Below are 21931 nucleotides of genomic sequence, written 5' to 3'. Positions count from 1 at the left end.
TTTCTAATAGATGATCTGTTCTTTTCCATTCCAAATTTCTCTAATTGCATGCTCAAACTTCAGGGAATAACAATTTAAAGACTACCTTTAAATATCTCAACAAGTATTAACTACTCTTTACTGTTTTGCTCATTATTATATTCACAAATGAGAAGTCCCATTGCATTCTGCATGTTTTCTTTTAATTATACCTGGCCTTTATGAATAATTCCTTACAAGACTGTGTTAATTGAGTTCAGTCTTCTTACATATTTTTTAAATCCAAGAATAAAAGCTTGCAGCACCTTTAATCCTTGCTAAAGTGTATTTCCCAATCAGACAATATCTGTAAGAAAATTAAATATTGCTGTTATGAAGATACTGTGGGTAGGTACTTTGGATTTTACTCCTTTACAGTATGCAGGATCAAGAAGAATTTTCAGGAACATTTTTATTCAAATGTGATTAGCAGCAGTGCAAACACAGCTGCATTCATTGTATTATACAATACTTATATAATAAGCTTAATCATTGTCATAAGCAGAAAAAACAATGAGTTCATCTCTTCTGCAGCTAACATTTAGTTTCTTTAGAGACTGATTTTCATAACTTTTAAAAGCTAATTATTTTGTTCATAGTAAATTTCATTGCATCAGCACTTAAAAACTGAGTACAAAGAAAATGTTTAATCAATTCAAATGCGTGTGTATATATATATATATATATATATATATGAAATATGTTATTCAGGTTACAGCTTAAAAAGTATAATCAAAGGTAATCATGGTAGTGGTGAAATACTGTTTAGCTGGATGGCTTGATGCAATGCTAAATAAGAGGTACCATTGTTTTGTCTTCTAAATAATCATGTATGGTCTTTCCTAAGAAAAATGAATGGAAGAGTTTAAATGTTTATGTATGAACTCAAAAGCTATGCAATAATACATAAATCACATACAGAGAACAATTCAAAATTCATTGTCCAAAATTATTTTTAGAAATACTTTTCTATAAAATTGGATGCCAGAAAATATGTGATGAACTCAAATTTGGAATTTGATTAATCAAGAGCTATAATATATGAAAAAGGCATGGGGTGTCTTCCAAATATTAGGATATAAAGATTCCAAAATTAGGAATGCCTGAATGCTCATCTAGACTAGCTTCAGGATTAATAAATAAATAAATCTTTATTTGCCTTGGGTTTTGAGCACTTGAAGATTTGTCAACTGTTATGTATTACTAATTCATGGACTCCTTAATGGTTAAATATATTTAAATAGAGGATAAAAGTGGATCAAAAACAATAGGATTGCAGAAAGAATTAACTTATGTCTTGTCTTTTCTTTTATTGACATAAAAAATATCCTACTATTTTTGAGAAGCTTTTTTTCTTCGGTGCTGCAGTGAAATTGTATAGCTGTTAATCATCATGACTCCTACAAGTCTTCTCTTTAGGGAGTTCTGTAAATTTGGAGACATGGGAAGCTTATAAAATTTGAGTATGTATTTGCTAGAGTGCAGTGTATTGCATTTGGCCAAGTTGTATTTAAATAGCCTACTTCCAGATTTACTAATACATCATAGTGAAACCTGGTTTAAAATTAAATGCTGATTAAGGTGTTGTTAAGCACCTGTGAAAGCATTTCTGCTCCTTCCTAGTACCACAGCATTTACTTGAGCATTTAAAAGCTCTGACATGGACGGTCCAGTTTTCAAGGGCTGGAAAATAAAAAGTAAAATTTCTTGGAATTCCCAGCCATTCAAGGCCTGGAAATATAATTTCCTAGATTATTATAGAGTTTATTTAACATATATGACATTGCGTCTAGCAAATTAAAGCATAGTGAAATGCTTTAAACCATCACTAAGTTACTAAACTGGGGCAGAAGAGTTGTCACTTTTTAGCAGAAACTTGTAATTATTTCTTTGTCTCTGACTCACTAAATCTTACTGCTTCATGGACAGAGCCAGCTCCATCTGTTTCTCTCTCTCTCCAGCTGTGGAAGCATCGCAATGCAAGAGAGGTTCACCATCTACTTTGCTGGAAACTTTGTAAAGAGGGATATTAGATAGGATAAAGATATTAAAACCAGTAATGGGTGTATTGCAGCCCATCCTCCCTTGGCAGCTGAAGGTTGCTTTTTACTCCATTCATTTCAGTTCACAGGGAAAAGAAATCTTTAATTTAAATGACATTTATGTGATAGAATGTCAGCAGTGCAACTTGCTACTGTAATACATTATAATACAAGTAATTATATTACAAGTACTTTTATTGTAATTATATTACAAGTACTTGTAATACAAGTACTATGTAAAGCAGTACACATCATCAGTAAAAACAACAATTAAAAAACCCTTTTTTCAGGAATCTCAGAGTCAGACAAATGCAAAAATGGATCTTATGGCAGATAGACAAAGAAGATAGTGTTGGATTATTTTTCATCTCCACTTGCTGCTTATTACTAAAATAGGTAATTTTATTGCTATTGGAAGGGAGATATTTCTGCAAGACCTTTCTGTGAAGTGGGAACTGAGTAAAGTATTGTCACAGTGGTTAGGATGGCACTCCATAGGGAGAGGCAATATGAAAACCATCACAAGTAAATGGGAGAGGAATGGGTTTCAGAGCAAAGTTAGGGGAAGTGCAAGAAGTTAAATGGAAGCAAGCAGCAGTTGATTGCACAGAGCTTTGACACGTGGATTAGCAGTTTTAATCTGGCTTCATGGGCATAAAGAAAGCAAACAGAAGGATTTGAAGAAGGGTGTTAATCAGATGAATGCTGGAGTATAATAATTGCAGCAGCAAATTGTGCTGTACTCTAGTCTTGCGAATATGAAAGGAGTAAGAAAAATCTCTTTTCTCTTAGATTTCTGTTTACATTTTCATTCTGTTCTGATTTTCAGTACACGAAAATGTATTTTAAGTGTTACTCATTCATTTTGCATGCAGTTGAAAAAAAAATACCAAATAATAGGAAAGAAAATAAATTAAGCCCACATTTAGGAGAATACACAGCAATTTTTTGGAAGTATTTGAGATTCTGTTTTACTACGCCTGTTTTGGCACTGCATATCTGTTGTCTTTTATGTCCTCTGTCCTGTCTTTATCTTGGTAGTAAACTTGTTCAGTTTCACTCATTCTTGCTGCATTAATTGTTCTGTCTGAGATTGATTTAAACCATTGAAATATGAGGATATGAATGTTCTCTGCTTTGAATTTGTAAAATCTCTATGAATGTAACTATACTGAAACTTTAATCATATTTCTATGAGCATATGTAAATTTTTCTTCTCTTTATGTTTTACCATTCCTTTATGAAGGTGTTTCCCATTGCTGGTGTGAAGAAGAGTGATCTTGTTAAGAGATCGTGTGTTTCTGCTCTGGGTTTTCTCAGCACTGTAGACTCCAGTTCATACATTGCATTTATGGAGTCCCTAACACAGAGCTCTGATTTTTCAATTGATTCCCATTTTATGGGTATTCCCATTTTAATTTCAGCTTTTTATTATTATTATTAGTATTAATTATAATTTTGATGGATATAGTGTCATTGTACTTATTTTTTAGTTCATCATCAAAATACTTGTTAAATGTTCCAGTGCAGGGGATATAAATACATATAGCATCTTCAAAAACCTGAAAATTTAGTTTTTTGTTTTTCTGACACTGTTGATATAGCTGAAGAATCCATGGCCAGCTATAAAAACAGACATATGTTCCTATGGAATAATTTAGTCAGAATTTCAGTTTCTAAATATGAATTAAAATTTTGGGAATCCTTGCTCAGCAACAGACTAACTTCCTAGGTACTTCAATGAGATTCATCTGCTCTAACTAAAGGTTTTCAACACTGAACAATCCAAATATAAAGTAATTACTATTTTTACTTCTTTGTAGTTGGTAGAATAAAATTGGTATTTTTCTAAATTATGCAAAATTAATACACTGAGATGTGTTCCTCTGCATCTACTTAGAGCTACCCCCACACCTTAGAACCATGGAATCACAGAATGATTTGGGTTGGAAGGAACCTTAAACATCCATGTCCTTCATATAGTTCCAAACTCCCTGCCACCAGCACGGATTCCTCACGCTGGATCAGGTTGCTCAAAACCCCATCCAACCAGACCTTGAACATTTCCAGGGATGGGGCATCCACAACTTCTCTGGGCAACTCGAGCCTTGCTGACTTCTTAATATGCCGTTCTCCCTCTCCCATGTTCTTGTAAATAGTCCCTCTCCAGCTTTTCTGGGGGCCCCTTTAAGGTACTGGAAGGTTCTCTAAAGTCTTTCCAAACCCTTCTTCAGGATGTAAAACCTCATCTCCTTCAGCCTGTCTTCGTAGCAGAAGGGCTCCAGCCCTCTGATCATCTTGGTGGCCCCTCTCTGGACTCACTCCAACAGGTCCATGTCCTTCTTATGCTGGAAACCCCAGAACTGGATGCAGTACTCCCAATGAGGTATTACAAGGATGGAAGGGTGTGGCAGAATCTCCTCCATCACGCTGCTGGTCCCACTGCTTTTGATGCTGCCCAGGACATGTGTGGCTTTTTGACTCCAAGCACACATTGCTGGCTCATGTTGAGCTTCTCATCAACCAATGCCTCCAAATTCTTTCCCTTAGGACTGCTCTCAATATGAGCAATAACTTCCTTCAAATTGTGAACTAGCTTGCTTACCTTAAGGTCAGTTATCTAAATCTAACACATCCATCCTGGGCTCCCTTTATAGTAATTGGAAAAAAAGTTCTCATTTGAAGAGTAAGTCAACTTGTTTTCAAATACGTGTCAATAGTATGAATTATCCTCTAAAAATATTTTATCTCTACGCTGTGAGTCTTATGAGTGAGTCTTATCTGCTGCTAGCTTAGTGGTAGACTACTGGCTTTTAGCTATCTAAGCTAGGGTGATGTCGATGTGTGAGAAAGCATGGATGTAACCCAGTCACAGCAGAAAAGAGAGTGAGACAGCAATATAGAAGCAAGGCAAAGAAAATACTGAAAGCTGTTGTCTCGGTTTGAAAAGACAGGTGTCTGCTAAGGAAGGCAGGAGCCTCCCCTGAAATGGAAAATGTAAATGCCCTCCCTCTGAATTTTGAAATTAAGGGGCTCTCAAGCAAAGATGTGGGAGCAAGAATAACAGTTCTTTATTTACGAGGGAAGAAAATTTAAAAAAAATAAAATGAACAATGCAGTAGTACAAAATAACATTGACAGAGTCAGAATACGACCTGACACCCTGTGGGTCAGGGTGTTGGTAGCAGTCTGATGGAAATGGTGGCTGCAGTCCTCCTGGAGTAACAGGTGTGGTTCTCTTGAAGCAGTGATCCTGTAGAAGGGTGTGGTCTTCCTCTGAAGATCCAGTGATAGTGTAGATAGGCCTGGTCTTCCTCTGGGAATCCAGTGGAAAAGGTTGCTTGTGGTGTTCCAACTCTGATTATATTGAGGTAGGAATGCTTGGCTCCTCCCCCTGGGCAGAGCCTCTTGCAGTGGGACGATGTGGTTTTATCTGTTGTGCAGTGACACTCAATGACCCATTAACAGCAGATTTCTCCCCAAAGGGAGGATAGGTTATGGAAGAGATAAAGCAAATTGCCTAACTAACAGAAGATAACTGCCACACCTGTAGCAGATAAGAATAGAATACCCCTGTTTCCAACCTAACACTACTGTGCCAAGGTCCCTTAACCACTTTCATGTAAGAGTTACAACTAGAGGTGGATATTTATACCTTCACCTTCTCTGAGGCACAGGACTAAGTTTTGTGTACTGCTGGATGCAGCTAATGAGAAGGGCTGTTCCGGTTCTCTGACTGCAGGTATTTTTCATGTTCACATGTTTGCCAACTAAAATACTGAGTTGCATAAATCACTTAATTTTGACTTACTGTTTATGTTTTGGTTTTTTCTTTTTTAAAGTTTAGCCATTTTGCATTTTGCTGCTTTAGAAAGAGTTGGGCTATTTTCTATACAAAACAAATGAGTTTCAACTCTCTTACAATGTATTTTCTCATGTATTATGAGGACATTTATACATAAAATATTGTGAGCAGGACAGTTTTCGTTAGAAGTATTAGATTTATTTTCTTTCTTGGTTTCACAGAGTTGAAACCTACCATTTTTCAGACCATGAAAAATGTGAAAATTCTATTTTCTCAGCCTCTTCAGAGGAGAGGTGATTTAAACTTGCTGCATTTGAGTACAGGCTGTTACAGTTTGAAACAGGGTCTAACACTAAGAAGAAAATTCATGTTTAAAGACATCAGATTGTGTTCTATTATGATACCCTTGTAACTAATGATACTTAAAATTTTATTGGTATTTCTAATATCTTTTTCAGCATCTGAAAATAGAAAAGGATTTGAGTAAATCTAAATAAATAAAATAAGTTCTTCTCAATAGTCTCTTGAGTGCTGAATCAAATTTCTCAGGTAGTAGAATATAAGCCATTCTTCAATTATGTCTCTTTTTGCTTCTACACCCCTTTTTCCACTGACTGTAATTTTCGTTATCAGCAGTAGAGTAGGGAGTATTTCCTCCTGAAGAAAGCCTTGCAAATGCTAATTTCAGATGCTGTTCTGAGATTCTCCTAAGAGTTTTTCCAATCTTTTGTAGGGAGATAAATACTTAGAAAAGCTTATTTTCAAATCAGTTTTTTTTTTTTTTAATTGAGCTCTATTGTAAATATTTTAAATAAGCTTATCAGCTTTTTTTTTGTTACTATTTTTCAACTCTAAACAATATCAAAACTCCTTAAAATCATCTATAATTGTTAATAAACATTCTTAGTGTAACTACAGCTTCAAATGTGTATTTCTGTTCTTTTATCTCACATCCAGGATGTATCATTATAGGGTGAGAGCAAATCCTAGTCACTGGAAGACTCACTGTCCTTTCCCTTGACACAAAGTAAAGAGGTTCTGTTGAGGTTTTTTTGTGTTTTGGAAAGTTATTTTATTAAGAAATTCCTGAGATAAAGGTAGCCTGGCATAAAAACCTAGCCTAGAAATGGCTATCAGTTTAAATATTTCGAATAGTTGCCCATTGCATGTTTCTCAGTTCATTGTAGGAGGCTTTTTCTTTTCTTCTGAATGAGGGTGACGGTTATTTTATTATGAGACAAAAAGACTTCTATACAGGAAAAGGTTTGGTTGGTTGGTTGGTTTTTATAGGAGCTCTAACAGACCTAAAAAGTGCATGAATGCTGACTCTAGTGCTGAGTATAAAATTACACTGCATTTGGGGAGAGCATCCTGGGTTCTGGTCTCTGGATTTATACAAAGCTGCTTTTGGAGCATCATCCTCATCACACATAGAGCAGAATATGTAAATTTGAACACCCTCAGATTCACTCTCATCTCAGCTGGGTCTAGGTGGGAGCTGGGTGCTTCATCTCTCAAAGTGCCTGACCAAGAAATATTTTCAAACATTAAAGTTGTGGGTTCTGAGGATCTGAAGGTTAACGAGGAAAAAACTTCTCAGTGAGTTTAATACACTTCAAGGATGTGAAAGGAGCTAAGGAGCTATTTTGAGTCTCAGTTCTTGATCCCTAAAGGTGTGGTGGGTGTCTGGGTACATTGTATTAAACTTTCAAAAAATTAGAAGATAATTTTCATATAGATTGGCACAAATAAAATAATATTATCCAGAAAATACTTTCTGTTCATTAAAGGTACATTGTGCTTTTTTACTTTGTTTTCCAACCATTCCACTTGAACCATTTGCACTGTATTGACCTGCTCTGAGCTTTGAGGGAGACTGTTAAAGTCTGTAACGTGAACCCACAGAAGTGTCAAATATTAACAAGTGTTCTCTGCCCTGCTGATGCTGAACGTTGATCTACCTCAGGCATCAAGAAACAGAGAGCTAATTTGTAATTGTTGCCTTTCCTGTTCTCTCAAATGGTTGGGTAAGCAGGCTGAAATGTCTGTCCTCTAGCTATTTGACTTTATATAGAAGCTCCCATCACCCTCATCTTCGCAGTAGCAGGATCCCACCCAATAGCATACTAATCAATGTGACTAACATCTGTCTCCTGGGGTGCATTGTTTCTCTATCCTGTCCCCCAAAGCAAGATTGTGTATTTAGCTATATAATGTTAAATATATCACTGTCACCTGCAGGGATATGTTTTTAGTTTTACTTTTTGCTATGAGTTCATACTAATGCAGACTAGTCAAAACTGTGCACTACCACCCAAAATGGAAGATGATGGGTTTTGTGTACACTTCAGATTCTGGGCGAGGCCATTTCCAGTTTGAAAATGGACACTCCCTTCTGCCCTAAAAGGCTTTACCTTACTACAGCTGACACAGTGAAATCACCGTGCAGAGTCCTGTCCTTCCTTCAGGACTTAGGGCACCACAGGGATGAAACCCCCCACCTGGAATCCACTCTTACCCTCACTGCTGGGTAGCCCTGAGGAACAGTCAAATTTAATCTCTTTGACCTAAGGAAACAACTGAATGCCTCCTCCATAGAATGTTTTCTTGAATTTAGGAATGCTAGTGCAGTCTTATTTAATACCACTGGGGAGTTTAATTAGCAGAAATAATGAAGTAGCAAACTGACTGTACTTTGGGTGGTTATGATAGTGTACTAGAGTGATTGTTTATTGGACTGCTGTTATTTTGGAGCTGCCTCATGCTGTCCCTTCTCCCCCAGCCTGACTAAATTTTGCATAGCTTGTGAGAGGAAAAATTGCCTTTTGCTGTAATTAATATCTACTTAAGGTTTTTTAAGTCCACTATTTCCTTTAGCATTTCCCTTAGCAGCAAGGTTTTCTTTAGACACTGAAACGTTTAATTGCAATTTAACTACAAATACTGGCTCCCAAAATCACAGAGAAATAAAAAAAATCAGTTTTCATACAGTATTTCTTACTCTGCTGTTCTGTCACATGAAAAGAGCGTATCAAAAGTCATCCCTTGGATTATATCTTTATTTATTTATTGTGTGGTTCCTGAGCATTCTTTGGTTCAGAGGCAGCTGCAATGAATCACAATTGCCCATGACTCTCTCAGTGGAAAATTCAGGCATTAGATGAGCTGAACCACCTTCTGAAGTCACTTGTGTCTCTCTGTCTTAGGCGAACTGAGCATCTGTCTGAGATCTTCAGTGAGAGCCTTAAGTTAGATGGGAGGAGCCTGTACTAAAGTGTTGTTTAGTTTGTCACAGAAAAGTATTAAGATTTTATCACAAGGCCATTCTTAATAGTGTAGAACAGTCAGTGTTTTTGACCTGCCATTTGTTCATTTCACCTGTAGGTATTTATAGAACCATTTATGTAACAAACTGCTCGGAAATTGTTGGTTTTATTATTCATTCATCAGTATTCCACACAGATCCCACTGAAGCACTGTGGTTTGGACAATGCACCACAGTTTATCAGTGAATAAGCTGAGTTCTTAAATGAGTGACTGATTTCTTTATTCTTGCAATGTACAGGTTGCTCTTCATGATTCACAATTCTCTTCAGTCAGCTGCGTGTTTCACATTATCGTGGGCAAACATGACATGCACATGTTGATGCAATTTATTTTTACAGCTTGATAATATGCTTTGATTTATCACTCTTCTAAGCTGTGGTGTTCTGTTTTCCCCTTAGGGATACGATGATGGATATGGGGGTGAATATGATGATCCAAGCTATGAGGCATATGATAACAGTTATGCCACCCAAACACAAAGGTAAGCATTTGTGCTTTTACATTATTTCTCCAAAGTACACTTTTTTATCTTAGTTTTTAATGTAAATTTCCTGGTTTATTTTCCAAATAAAATTTTACAAAATCTCTGAGTACTTTAGAAGTAAAAAGTAATAATGACAGTCTGAATTTATATACAGAGATTCAGATGAAGTAAACATATAAGCAGCTATGCTTTTAAAATTGGTGCGAATTAAGTGTATTTTTTTTAGCAAGCGATTACATAATTTTCTTATTTGATGTTATTCTGAAGTTATTTGTCCCCTTTTTTATCCTTTACTGATGGTAAGTTGTGAAGGGTATCTCATACTTACAGCTTTTACAATGTTTTGAGAACAACCAAAAGGAAATTTTAAAAATATTTGTGATGGTAACCTGTTTCTGGTTGGCATCCACCATCAAGGTAAACTGTAGAAGGGATTTACATGCCAGAAGTAAGGCTGAAGCTATCTGTTTTCAACCAGTTATTTTCTAAGTAACTCTCATAATTTATAAGTTTGGAAACTTATTTTTGTCCTTGTGATGTGGAATAATAGGAAGAGGCTACATTCACATCTTATATTGAATTGTGTGAATGAGGCAACAAAAATTACCTAATTTTTATATACATTCATCTCACACATTCATGCATTACTTGGACAGTCAGTGCATGTTTATTAAATACGGAATGGCATCTTTTTCACATTTAAGCTAAAGGATAACAGCGTCTTTCAACCAGTTATTCAGAAAGTGGTCTTATGCATTGCTGAAAGTACTTGTAAGGTTGTGGAAAGGCAAATGAAATTTTAACAAGAAAAGACACAAATTTTAACTAAGTTAGTGTGTTTCTCACTAAGCAAGAAAGTGATGTATACATACAGACTTCTACACTCCCAAGGCCAGAGGACCTTAAACTTGCTTTTTTGTTTAGCCATCTTTTTCACTGAATGCTTTGCTGATGTAAATGCCTGTCAGAATTACATTCAGCTGCAGAACTGCTGTAGTGAGTGATACTTCAGAGGATAAAAGATACTTTATAAGTATTTTTATATCCAGCGGAGTATATTTAAAAGGATTTGTCACACCTAAATGTGAACCCCATCAAGTATACTTTAACACTTTCAAGTAATTATACATTACTAGCTACACCCGTCATGTCATTGTGTAGGTAGGTATCCTTGTTGTCAAATGTACTTCAACTTTTTTTAAAACAATTCAGTTCCTTTTTTGCTGCAAAAGTGAATTAACACAGGAGAGATTGCTTCTGATGTAAAAACAATAATTAGTTGGAAATACCTTGATATGACATTGCTTTATAACATCTGAATTAACCTGTAATTTCTTTGCAAGTTGAGGTCCCAGGCAACTAAATGACAAATATATCAACTTTATGAGGAGTGTATTATAATGCAGCTAGAACTAGTAGTGATAATTCGGTACAAGAGAGAAAATTTATAGTCACATAATTTAGTTAATTAAACAGCTATTAAGTTTAGTCATCAGATATGTTTTCTACTAATTGGAGCTACCTCCAGGATACCTAATCTGTTTAAAATCTGCAACTAAAATATTTCTTTTTGAAATATATGACAAGACATGTGTCATACTTACCCACGTTGAGTGGCGCTTAATGCCTCAAGTAGCCCATTGATTTCAAAGAGAGCACTTTCAGAGCTACATGCTTCTTGTTTCAAAGATTTAAAAACAAATGGACCATTAAATACGCAACTTGTATTTCTGCACACTGTTGGCCATTCAGCTTCATAGAAATGCCTGCTTACCGAGCAAAAAATAAAAATCGAACAATACAGTGAAATACTGTGCCCAAAATATTTGGTTAGATGCAAAATGTTTTCCCCAAGTCTCAGATCTTGCTTATTAGTATAGTCTAGTCATATGAGACATACCATGTGCACACCTAAAATAGATAAGTAATACTGCTCCAAAGTACTGACTCATGTCATGTGTCATTTAAGGGAAAAAAAAATAACAAAAACTTGAGAAAAATGTCTGTGCTCCGCCAGGAAATTACCATTGCTTCCCTCTGCAGGGAATGACTGAAATTCTAAAGCATGAGATGAGAAGCAATTTTAGTTAGTGGCTTAATGCAGAGTACCAAGATTTTTGTTCATGTTAAGGGCAGAGTTTCCCATTGCTTTTTATGGCTTATTAGGGACTCAATATGGAAATTCTTAGAGTGATGCATACTTTTGTCTGACTGTCTGCCTTGCTGTGCATGTTGGCCAAGCTTTATTCTCTTCATTGCTTCAAAAAGAACATGTTGGGGTGGAGGGTCATGAACGGACAGGGTGGATGGTTTGAGCTCAGGCTGGCTTTGGTGTGCTTTAGAGCAGAGCTCATAGTAAGTTCCCCTCATTCCCCTGCTCATCCCATGCATAGAGTGAAGATAGAGTTTGGGCAGCCTGCCACCACCACCCCTGTTATCACTGCCTTTGTCTTCCATACCTTGGGTCTACTTCCCATTTGACAGAGTCTTTCTGCCCATATATATTTAGTTTAGGGAGCCTTAGTCCTTTGCTGTCCAAGAGGTCTGACTTAGAATTTTGCAAACTGAGCTCTGCCAACAGCAGAGAAAACGAGCACAGTATTGACATGCACGGTGCTGCAACAGAGGATTATGGTTTAGTAGAAGGAGCACCACAATTACCAATCCCCAAGACTATTCAGATGCTGTACTTCAGTGCATAATTATCTAAAAATTCGTGCTAAAAGTCAGGGATGGTGTTGCAGGTCCAACAATACACTTGGTATAGGTCCTTCTCTAATGGACTTCTCTAATGAACTTCCCCACACAGAAAGCTCTGTCTGTCCTTCATGACAGCAGTCTGATTTTTAGGCTGAAACTAGGGGGATGGGGTCACCTGTGGAAGAGCTCATGACAGAGCCTCAGAATCAGGCTGGAATGAAACCCACAGTAAGTCTGCCTGTCTGAACAAGCTAAGAGGCGTCTCCAGCACAATTTAAAATGGAGCAAAGAAGCAACTTGAAGAAAGAGAAAAGCAGGACTCTAACTATGGTAAGTGCCAGTTGTACCTTATTAAGATGGGGAGGCTTATTTTAGAAATAAGGGAATTATGGGTCATGACAGTCTGTATTGCATGTCTTGCTTTAAATAGCAGAAGATGTATTTGCAAAGCCTCTTTTTCACCTCCTTATATTCCTGTCCCATAACGACGACCCAGAACACAAGATGGAACCCCAGGACAGATTTAAACGAACTGTCTGTCCTTCCCAACTGAGTCCATGAAAAACTACACATTTTCTGAGGATATTTAGAATCCCTACTAATTTTAGAAATTTTTTTCATACAAATGTCAAAATACAGTTTTTAAGGTAATTACAATGAATGCTTTGTCAAATACCAAAAAGAACAAGGGAACAACCATATCACTGGGCAGGAGAAGGCACCATATCTGCCATATTTCCCATGGACAATAATGCGCTGTAATTTGAATTTCTCAACGACCTTTTTTTCCTCTCTCTTCCCCTCCCTTCCATATAATGTGAAGATGGCTTGCATTAATAAGAATATCTGACGTCCAAGAGATATTCAGTAGCTGTTAAGTTCATACACTATTCTCTGCATACTTGAAAGTAAGGCAGAGGACACTCAAAACCTTTCTGCCAGCTAGATGTACCTCCCAAACCTCTAGTCTGGCAACTTTATTTAAAAAAATATAGACACAATATACAAAATGGTAGAAGTGCTAATTTCCAACTCAGTTGTAACACAGAAAATATAAGAGAATCCTATTAGCTTTCAAAATGTAATGCACTTTTTGATTTTCTTACCAGGAACTTTTAAGTCTGTTGATCTATCACCACTGTCCAGGATTCATGGACTGAGATCACTAGATCTCCAGAAGAAAAGGATTGGAAGTTTTGTGAGGAGATGCAGAAGATCAGCCTCTTTGGTTATTCAGAGGTTGTCAGGGATCAGACTGTCCCACGTGCAAAGTGTGGCCAGACTCCTCAGCCAAGACCAACAGAGTAATTTGATGGAAATGGATCATTTGCTGATGAATCGTGGTGGCCAACAGAGCCATCTTCAGCTCTGCTGCCACATCTGCAGTCATCTCCACTGGCCTTTGTGTCTCTGCCAGCCCCAACAGTTTCATTTCAGAGATACCATGTCTCACAGCCAAAGAGACACCAAGGAAGCCTGGGACTGACTGTCCAGTCATGGGATGAACCGGGAAGGGTATATTCTCTTTAATTCACTTGTGCCCAACTTGTCCAGCCGTATGTAGTGTAAACAGTGGTGTCTAACAGGGAGGAGCAAAGGAAACCAAGGATTATCTGATGAAGCTTAAAATTTGAGTTTCATATTATTTCCCCTGTTCCACAATGCCTGGCATGAGCAGTCATCCATTGATCCACTCCGGTTTTTGTGAACAGGTAGATGATATATTGGCAATGGCTTTCAGGTCTGGTTGCCTGGCTTTTTATTCTGCCTTTTTTTCTGTATGGCTTTTGTTAAAAACATAGTTCAGCAGCTATATGAGTTGCCACTGTGTGCTGTCTAAAGAAAGGAGGGCTGATGACTCCCAGCTTAGGCTGTAAATAGACTTGTAAATATCAGGAAACCCATAACTTACTGACAAGAAGAATAAATAATTCAGTGATAAAAGACAGATGAAAATAGTGCACAACGTTGCTGTTACAGATTCCATCCCACAGCAGTACAGGCCTTGTGATGGCTGTTGTCATCCTTGCTGTGACTGCAAGATGACATAGGTAAAAAGCATTTCTCATGTCTGTCTGCACCCAGCCTCACTAATAATAACAGTGACCCAATTTTAGGACCTCTAAGCAATTCTTGGCAAAATATTTACTGTTAATCTGGCAAATAAGTTATGTAATGCTTTGGCAGCAGTCCTCTGGGCAGACATTTCATGCTGGTATGCCGATCATTTTGGCCAAAGAATTTCTTTTTGATCTGCCAAACTCACACTTCAAACCCTTCCTGCATCTGCTAAAGAAATAAACAAACTTCTGTTTCTGATTGGAATTGCATATTATAGGCCATGTTATCTCCAAATTTCCCCTCTAAGATGTTAATGATACTACAGAATCTAAGCTTTAACATAAAGACAAAGGACACTAATATATCTGGAATAAATTCTAAGTAGTTCTTCAGGATTGGAAGACTGACGAACATTGTGTTAGATAATTGCTTAAATGGACTTCTCTTAGAGGACTGAAGAAGGAAAAAAAGGTGCAGTAACAGAGAAATTCAAGTTGACTGGTACCTTTCACCACACGGAATTGTGTTTAATTCAAAAGGTGCTCTAATACCAAAAGCTGCACTGTTATGTGCAAAGTCCAGTTGGGCATCTGTTTGTCAGTACTAGGAACAGAAGTAAAAGGACAAAAATGCTGCCTGTGTCCACTGTGCTGCTATGGAAAATAGATACTGTGACCATATCAATGTGCTTTTATCCCAGTAACTGTTTGTAGCAATACCTATCCATTCAGCCTCTGATAGGTGCTACATTCTTCTAATTACTCATACTCACAGAAAATTTCAAGACCATATGCAGCCACTGAAGTTGAATATATGACAATTTATTGACTTTGAAAAGAAACTGTTTTCCCTGGTTATTGTTTCTATTACAAAGTTCATGTTATCTACTGTAAAGCTTGTGTTTATATCTTCTTTTTTCTGCAGTGTGGGCTGCTAGTAGACGAGCTTTAGGAATCACTTATTTCTGATCTGATATGCAGGAGTACAACATGGACCACAGTTCAGTCCATGTCACTTATGTGGCTTACAGTACAATCACATCAGTGCACAGCCATGCTGCAAATTGACTTAGGAAGTGTGTTTTATCCAGTTGTATCTGAAAGAATTATTTGCATCAGCAGGGTATATTTGCATGAGCTCCACTTCATCCAGGTTATCCTTGCTTGACCTCCAGATATCAAGGTGCTGTATGTACATCTGTTTCTGAAGATGAGTTTCTCAAAGCAGTGGTGCAAGTAAAGTAACAAACTAGTACACCTGTAAAGAGAGCAGTATAAGGTTCAGCTAGGTGTACGTGTTCCTTGGTGAACTCTATTCAGAAGTCCCACTGTTTTCAGCTACTGCTTTGTGAGAAATTCCAGCAGATTAGTTGTGAACTATCCATAGTTAAATGAAAGAATTTTGTCCTTAATTTAAAAACAATGGTTAGACAAGACTGGGAATAATCATTAATTGAATTAGTAGATTATCACATAGTTAAATGTTTTAGTGATATAAGCAGAGTTTTACACACTTCTGTCCCACTATCAAAATATTGCTATGTAGTAAAATACATAGACAAATATAGTAGAGACTGCAATAGGTAGAATAGTTACACTGATTCTTTTCAAACTTAGATATTCATTATTATTTTCTCTACTACTCACTCTATCACGTTTTAAGCACTGTGCATTGTATTTATATTTTGTCATATTTGATTTTGGCTACGTGCTTATATCTGCCTGTCCGTAAATAAAGATTTCCCTGTATTTTATTTCCAATCTGTTGAAATCAATCAAGGCAGGAAGCCTAGAATATGACATTTTATGTATCTTCACAGCAATCTACTTATGGCATTCATCATCAGAAACTGTTTTCAAATGCCACTTCTCATTTATTTGATTTGATGAGCAAAGTTGAGTCAAATTTCACTACTCTGAACTAGAGAAAAGTTTTTCCTTTAAAACTGTCTCGGATTCCTAAAAGGCTGCATCATTCCCTTTGCAAATACTCTGTCTGTAGACATTTGGATTTATATGCTGAAACAGTTAGTCATAATTCTGTATCTACAGAAAATGGCAGTGGAATGTAGAATAGATAAATAGAAACTGCCATGTGAAATTAAATGGCAGATTGGTTTGTATTTCATATGTTGCAAAAAGTTCAGAAACTGAAGTCATCTTGCAATTATGTTGGCTATCCAATCCTATGCTTGTATAACTTTACTGCCTTCATTGTTTATAATAGTTTTAAATTCATATTTTCAGTAGCACAAAATCAAAAATACAAAAATGCTGGACACAGTTGAATCTAGTTTAACTTCAGGCATGTTGTAAGGTACTAAATCTAAAAGGAGCATTGTAATGGCAATATTATCCTCTGTTAAAAATATGAGATACAATCAAAATTGAGCTTTCAGAAAAAGGGAGACTTCATCCACTAAAATGCTCACCATATTATTCCATTCATTCTAAAGAAGTATTGAGTAAAGGAATGTATTTGTGATTTAAGACTGAATCTTGTAAGTTCCTATATTCAAAAGATTTGTCATCTTCCCTATAGATACAATGCTCTATTAAGTAAAAATGTTCCAGTAAGTTTCAGATTCCTAGAATGATTATTTCTTTATTTACACATTTCCACTATGAGATATTATTTTGTAAAAATTTCATATGTTGTAATTCATGTGAGTGCAGATCTTGCTCACCTCTCTTCCAGGCAGAGGTACACTGCTTTGTGTAAACAGCTTTTCTTTCACGGCCAACTGTGTGTTAAAACCTGCTGGCTCCCTCCCTCATGTAGGAGGGAGAAGCTTTACAAACACAGTCTTACATAAAACAACTGCAGTAACATTAGACTGCATCTTGTCAGCACAGGAACTGAATATTTGATTGTACCAGTTACTGGTGTTGGAAGTTGGAAATGCCAAAGATTACTGAACAGAAATTATAGAGGGAAAGAAGGAGATAATTTTAGACCAAGAGTACACAGGATCCGTTTGAGGATGTGAAAAAGAGACTTGTCTAAAATATTGAATCCCACTTCTAAAATATTAAATCCTACTTCTAGTGGTCCTTGTGAGCTATCCTGGACATTAGCTTGACTCAAGAATCTTGTCTAAAGATAACCATGACTGGGATATATCTCTAAGGAGTGATAAAGGTTCATTTATCTGTACCCATGTATAGATGCTGATTGCAAACTGTCAAAGGCTGGGAATCCCTCCTCAGAGATTTCCACAATACTGGTTCAGTCTCACATTGTTGATCTCTACAACGCAAAGGTGGAAGTATCTCAAATTATTTTTACTTCTTCAAAGGCTAGTGAACAAGGTTTTAACCTATTTCATTATGAGTCTGAACTGTGGAACTTCAGTGGCTGAATTTCTAGTTTGAATCAATTAATGTATTTCACAAAAGAAGCCTAATTATTATCTAATGGCAGTGCTGTAGTTCCAGTGATTTATCAAAAGCCTCTAAATTGGCCAGCTTCTTCCCAAACATTTCCCAATAAAATACTCTTATACTAACATATACTCTATCAGTTAAAAAGTACCATTAGGGGAGAAAAAATGTTTTTACAGGGAAATATGATCTGCTAAATCTAAATTAACCAGTCTTACTGAAAGACTTTCCATTTCTTAGGGTCTTTTAAGATAGACTACAGAACATGCTTCTGTACCGATTCACTCATTAGTGATGTTTAAAGAAGATAAACTCTTTCTTGTACCTTTCTGCTTTGGCTTAGAGAGCCCATTGTGTGTCTACAACCACACTTGAGAATAAAAGGTTAGATGCATCCTTCCCCCCCAGAAAAAAACCTGAAGAACAAAAAGAGAGAAAGGAAGAACAAAACAAAAAAACCCACACCCGACCAAAGAGCACAAGGGAACAAGAAGTACTTCTGCTCTTCAGTTCTTGCAATGTTCTGCTGCCTTGTATTACTGCAGCTGTAAGAGCAGCCAGGGAGCCAGATGGAAATATTGATAACCCAGGGTCTCTCGCCAGCAGCTTCCTGCAGGTGCAGGAAGAGGTTGATCAAAGGCTAATGCAGTCTGTTCATTAATGTCATGTTTTCCTGTACCTAACCCCAGTGACCTCTGAGTGGTGAGCATCACGCTTCCCTTGGGTAGCTTGTTGACCCAAGAGTCAGGCTTTTCTGGCTTCGATCTTAACACTTTTGTTTGTGGTTCTCAGCCTAAACCACTTTAAAGTGCTGTTCTCTACAGGCTTTTGAGCTTCCCATGGGTGTTGACGCAGTCAAACTGGAATTCATTTTTTTGCACTAATACCAATTTCAAAAAGTCCCAGTTAATGAGAAGTTAAAAGATACAGTCTCTGTACCTGAGCCTTCATCATATCATAGGATCCCTAGATAACACAGTTTGGAAGGCACTAAAGGACCCTTATCTCTCAAAAACAAGCATCTTGTGCTGGTTTGAGTTTGGGGTTTTTTTTTGGAAACTGATCCAGCTTTATCAGCATGAAGAGAGAGAACACATCACTGTTCATGGAAACTTTGATTTTCAAATTTAAAATGAACATGTTCAAAAGTATTAACCAAAATGAAAAGTTAAAAACAGAGCATAAATAGGTAAAGATTATGAAGATTTCCAGTATATGTAATCTCCTTGGGCACAGAATAGGAATTAGGACAGGGTCATATATCTGTGTTGTAAATATTTCTTATAAAGAAAAATAACATCAGAGTTTCTCATATACAAACCAAATTAACTACTTCTAAGATACATACCCCTGTGTATATAATTTTTTCCATGAGTGCTACCTGTAGAAGGTTCCTAAAGTGTAAGTCATAGTATATCAAGACCTCTATGTTTCAGAAATATGGTGTTAAAGTATAGTGAAGTAAAAGCTTAAAAGTTAGTAATGTGTTAATCCTGTCTGCTTTATAAAATGCATTGCATCCTGCTTTCAGGTGGGTGCATGTACTTTAAGTAAATTACACTTCATGTTGCTTGAAAGTAATGAATGCTAATGATAGATAATGGTGTTTTGTTTCCAATTAGCGCTGCCAAGAGAATCAGTGGTTTCTAGAGCTCATGATCACTGTATTTTCCAGGAACAGTCTGAGAACTATAAAATTATATAAACAAGTATTATTTATGCTGAATGCATTTGCTGATTGCTTCCTTCTCAGCTGGCTAGAATGCAAATGGAACTACCTCTCTCTGTAGTTCAGTAATTTTTAAAAAAATAACATGATGTTTGTAAAGCCATAATCTATCACATATTTTTTATAAATATCGCCCATTGTTTACTTTGCTGTAAAGCAGAGGAAAATGTCTACAACTAAATGCATATAATAGATTATAGTGACTGTTCAGAGAGATTTAAAATAAAGCAGATGAATGGATAAGCAGTCTAGCCCACAAAATTTAAGTCTGGTATTTCATAGTAGGAAATAAGTTTTATTCACTTACATATTCTTCAAAACACTTTTCAGTATGAGTTGGCAAGGAATTTGATATGCCATTTTGGCTCAAATCTATGAAAAAAGATGTTATATTCAGGGAAATAAAGTTGGAAGACTAAGATGACAATCATGTATTGTGCTATGAATTACATATTTTCAGGAGTGTGTTAAGTATTATGCTCACAGACATCAAATACACAGTGTGTAACAAATTACTTCCTTTTTATAGTTGTAATACAGATTGTTGCTTATTTTGTGATTGTTTGTGTATTAACTTAGTATTCTGTTGACAGTGTATTTCAGTTCAGAATGTTCACTGCAGGATTTTTATCTCACATCCCTATTATCTCTGTGATTGTATGTTTCTTTCTCAAATAAAAGCATACAATACCAACAATGTAGCAATGAATCTTTTACCTGCTCTTGCAAGTCTTGTGTTCTGCTGGATGTTATGTTGATGGCTAATAGCTCAAGGCCCTCATCAGTGATCACTGAAAGCAGGATTGCTGTTGATAAGTTAGTGGCCTTTGGATTGGCCTCCTTTTAGAGGTAACCTTTGGAGGCAGCTGCTTTGGTTTGCAAAAACCTATCAGGAAAAAGTATTAGCATCTTATCTGCTGGCAGAAGATAGGAGTTCTTGTGTTTCTTTTCTTTTAACACCACTCACTAGTCCAACACCCTCCTCTAGCCAGGAAAGCAGGCAGTTTGTCAAAATGCAGCTTCTAAAATTAGTTTTTCATATGGCTGTCTGCCAGAGCTGGGTGGTATGTCATGTGTCTGTTCTGAACAGTACAAGTAATTTCTTATGTCTAAGATTTGTGGCTATGACTGGATAAATGTTTTAACCCTGATGCTGCAGTGCTTTACTTCACCTTACATAATCCTGTAATTTAATTTAATTGGCTACTAAAATAATTGCAAAATAGTACAGAGTGAATATTGTGTTCTACCAATAAAAGATATATTCTTCATGTTGGTTTCTTGCATTGTTTGTATATTTAGATGATTAATTTTCAAATAGCTGGATGGTTTCCATTATCCGGGAAGTCTTGACAGTGATTGTGTCCTATAGAGCTCAGTTGCCATTGGGAAAAGTCTTCATTGAAGTGTTAACTTAATTTCATTCATGTTATTCTTATGTCTGTTTTCTGCAACTGCTTTAACAAATGAATTTCACCTCTCTAAGATCTGGTGTCATTGTAATTCACTCACATGAATGACTTCTGACTAAACTACTGAATTAATGCACACAATTATAGTTACATTTTCAGTTTAAAAAAAACCCAAAAAACAAAACCAGATCAATGGATATTTGTAGCCAAAAACTGAGAGCTATCCCCAGCCATTCAGGGGGTGACATGACCCAAGTCAAAGCAGGTTAGCTGTCAGTTATCAGATACGTGAAGTGAGTGTTCTTGAATGTGATAGAGAACATGAATCATTCTCAGAAATTATTCCAATAATAGTTATGGATAGCCATTAAGTTCAAGAAATTTAAAATCTGGTTACAGGCTGTTTGTGAGCAAAGTTAAAATTAGGTTAAGGAAATAATTGTTACAGATTGCTTGTTTAGCTCTATTGCACTTCTGAAATATTTCTACTTGCAATCCACTGTCAACTAAGCTTCTCTCTCAAGTGTAAACTAATATTTTTAAAACAATAATCCAATATGGAAAATGGCCTGAGCAATAATATTAAAATTATAGCAATATTGAGCTTCTTGCCTGCTTCTGTTCATTTTGCAAGACTCTATCTCACACAGTGTCCAGGGAAAAAGAAGCAGAAGTAACAACAATTAAAAATTATCAACAGAGAAAGTGTTATATTTTCTGTTTTATTCACTGCAGATTGAAGAAATACATTCTAGTGGAGTTCATGGAGTTCGCAGACTTTTCTGGGCAGAGACTGATTCTTGTATGCTTACATGTTACCTGAGAATAGAAGTAGCCTGATCTTGAATTTGGTACCAGGTACCAAAAACACCATGCAAACTATAAGTAATAATAGCAGTGAAGCAAAAATGTGAACAATTCCCTTTCCATTTGTGTCTCAGAGGCTGAATTTTTTTGGATGCCCACTCCA

At 36.4% G+C, this 21931-nt stretch overlaps 1 protein-coding gene across 1 annotated transcript in view; it reads left to right on the top strand.

Annotated features, from left to right (window-relative positions):
* The window catches only part of KHDRBS2 (KH RNA binding domain containing, signal transduction associated 2), a 311090-nt gene that overhangs the window by 273241 nt on the left and 15918 nt on the right, over positions 1-21931 (top strand). Inside the window, exon 7 of the mRNA XM_041477469.1 lies at positions 9591-9673. Coding sequence (XP_041333403.1) covers positions 9591-9673 — 83 coding nt within the window. The remainder of the gene's footprint in view (positions 1-9590; positions 9674-21931) is intronic.

The sequence above is a fragment of the Pyrgilauda ruficollis genome, unplaced genomic scaffold (genome assembly GCF_017590135.1).
Source record: "Pyrgilauda ruficollis isolate IOZ18807 unplaced genomic scaffold, ASM1759013v1 scaffold40, whole genome shotgun sequence".
In the NCBI taxonomy this organism is placed as follows: domain Eukaryota; kingdom Metazoa; phylum Chordata; class Aves; order Passeriformes; family Passeridae; genus Pyrgilauda; species Pyrgilauda ruficollis.
This window is presented reverse-complemented; position numbering and strand designations above follow the sequence as displayed.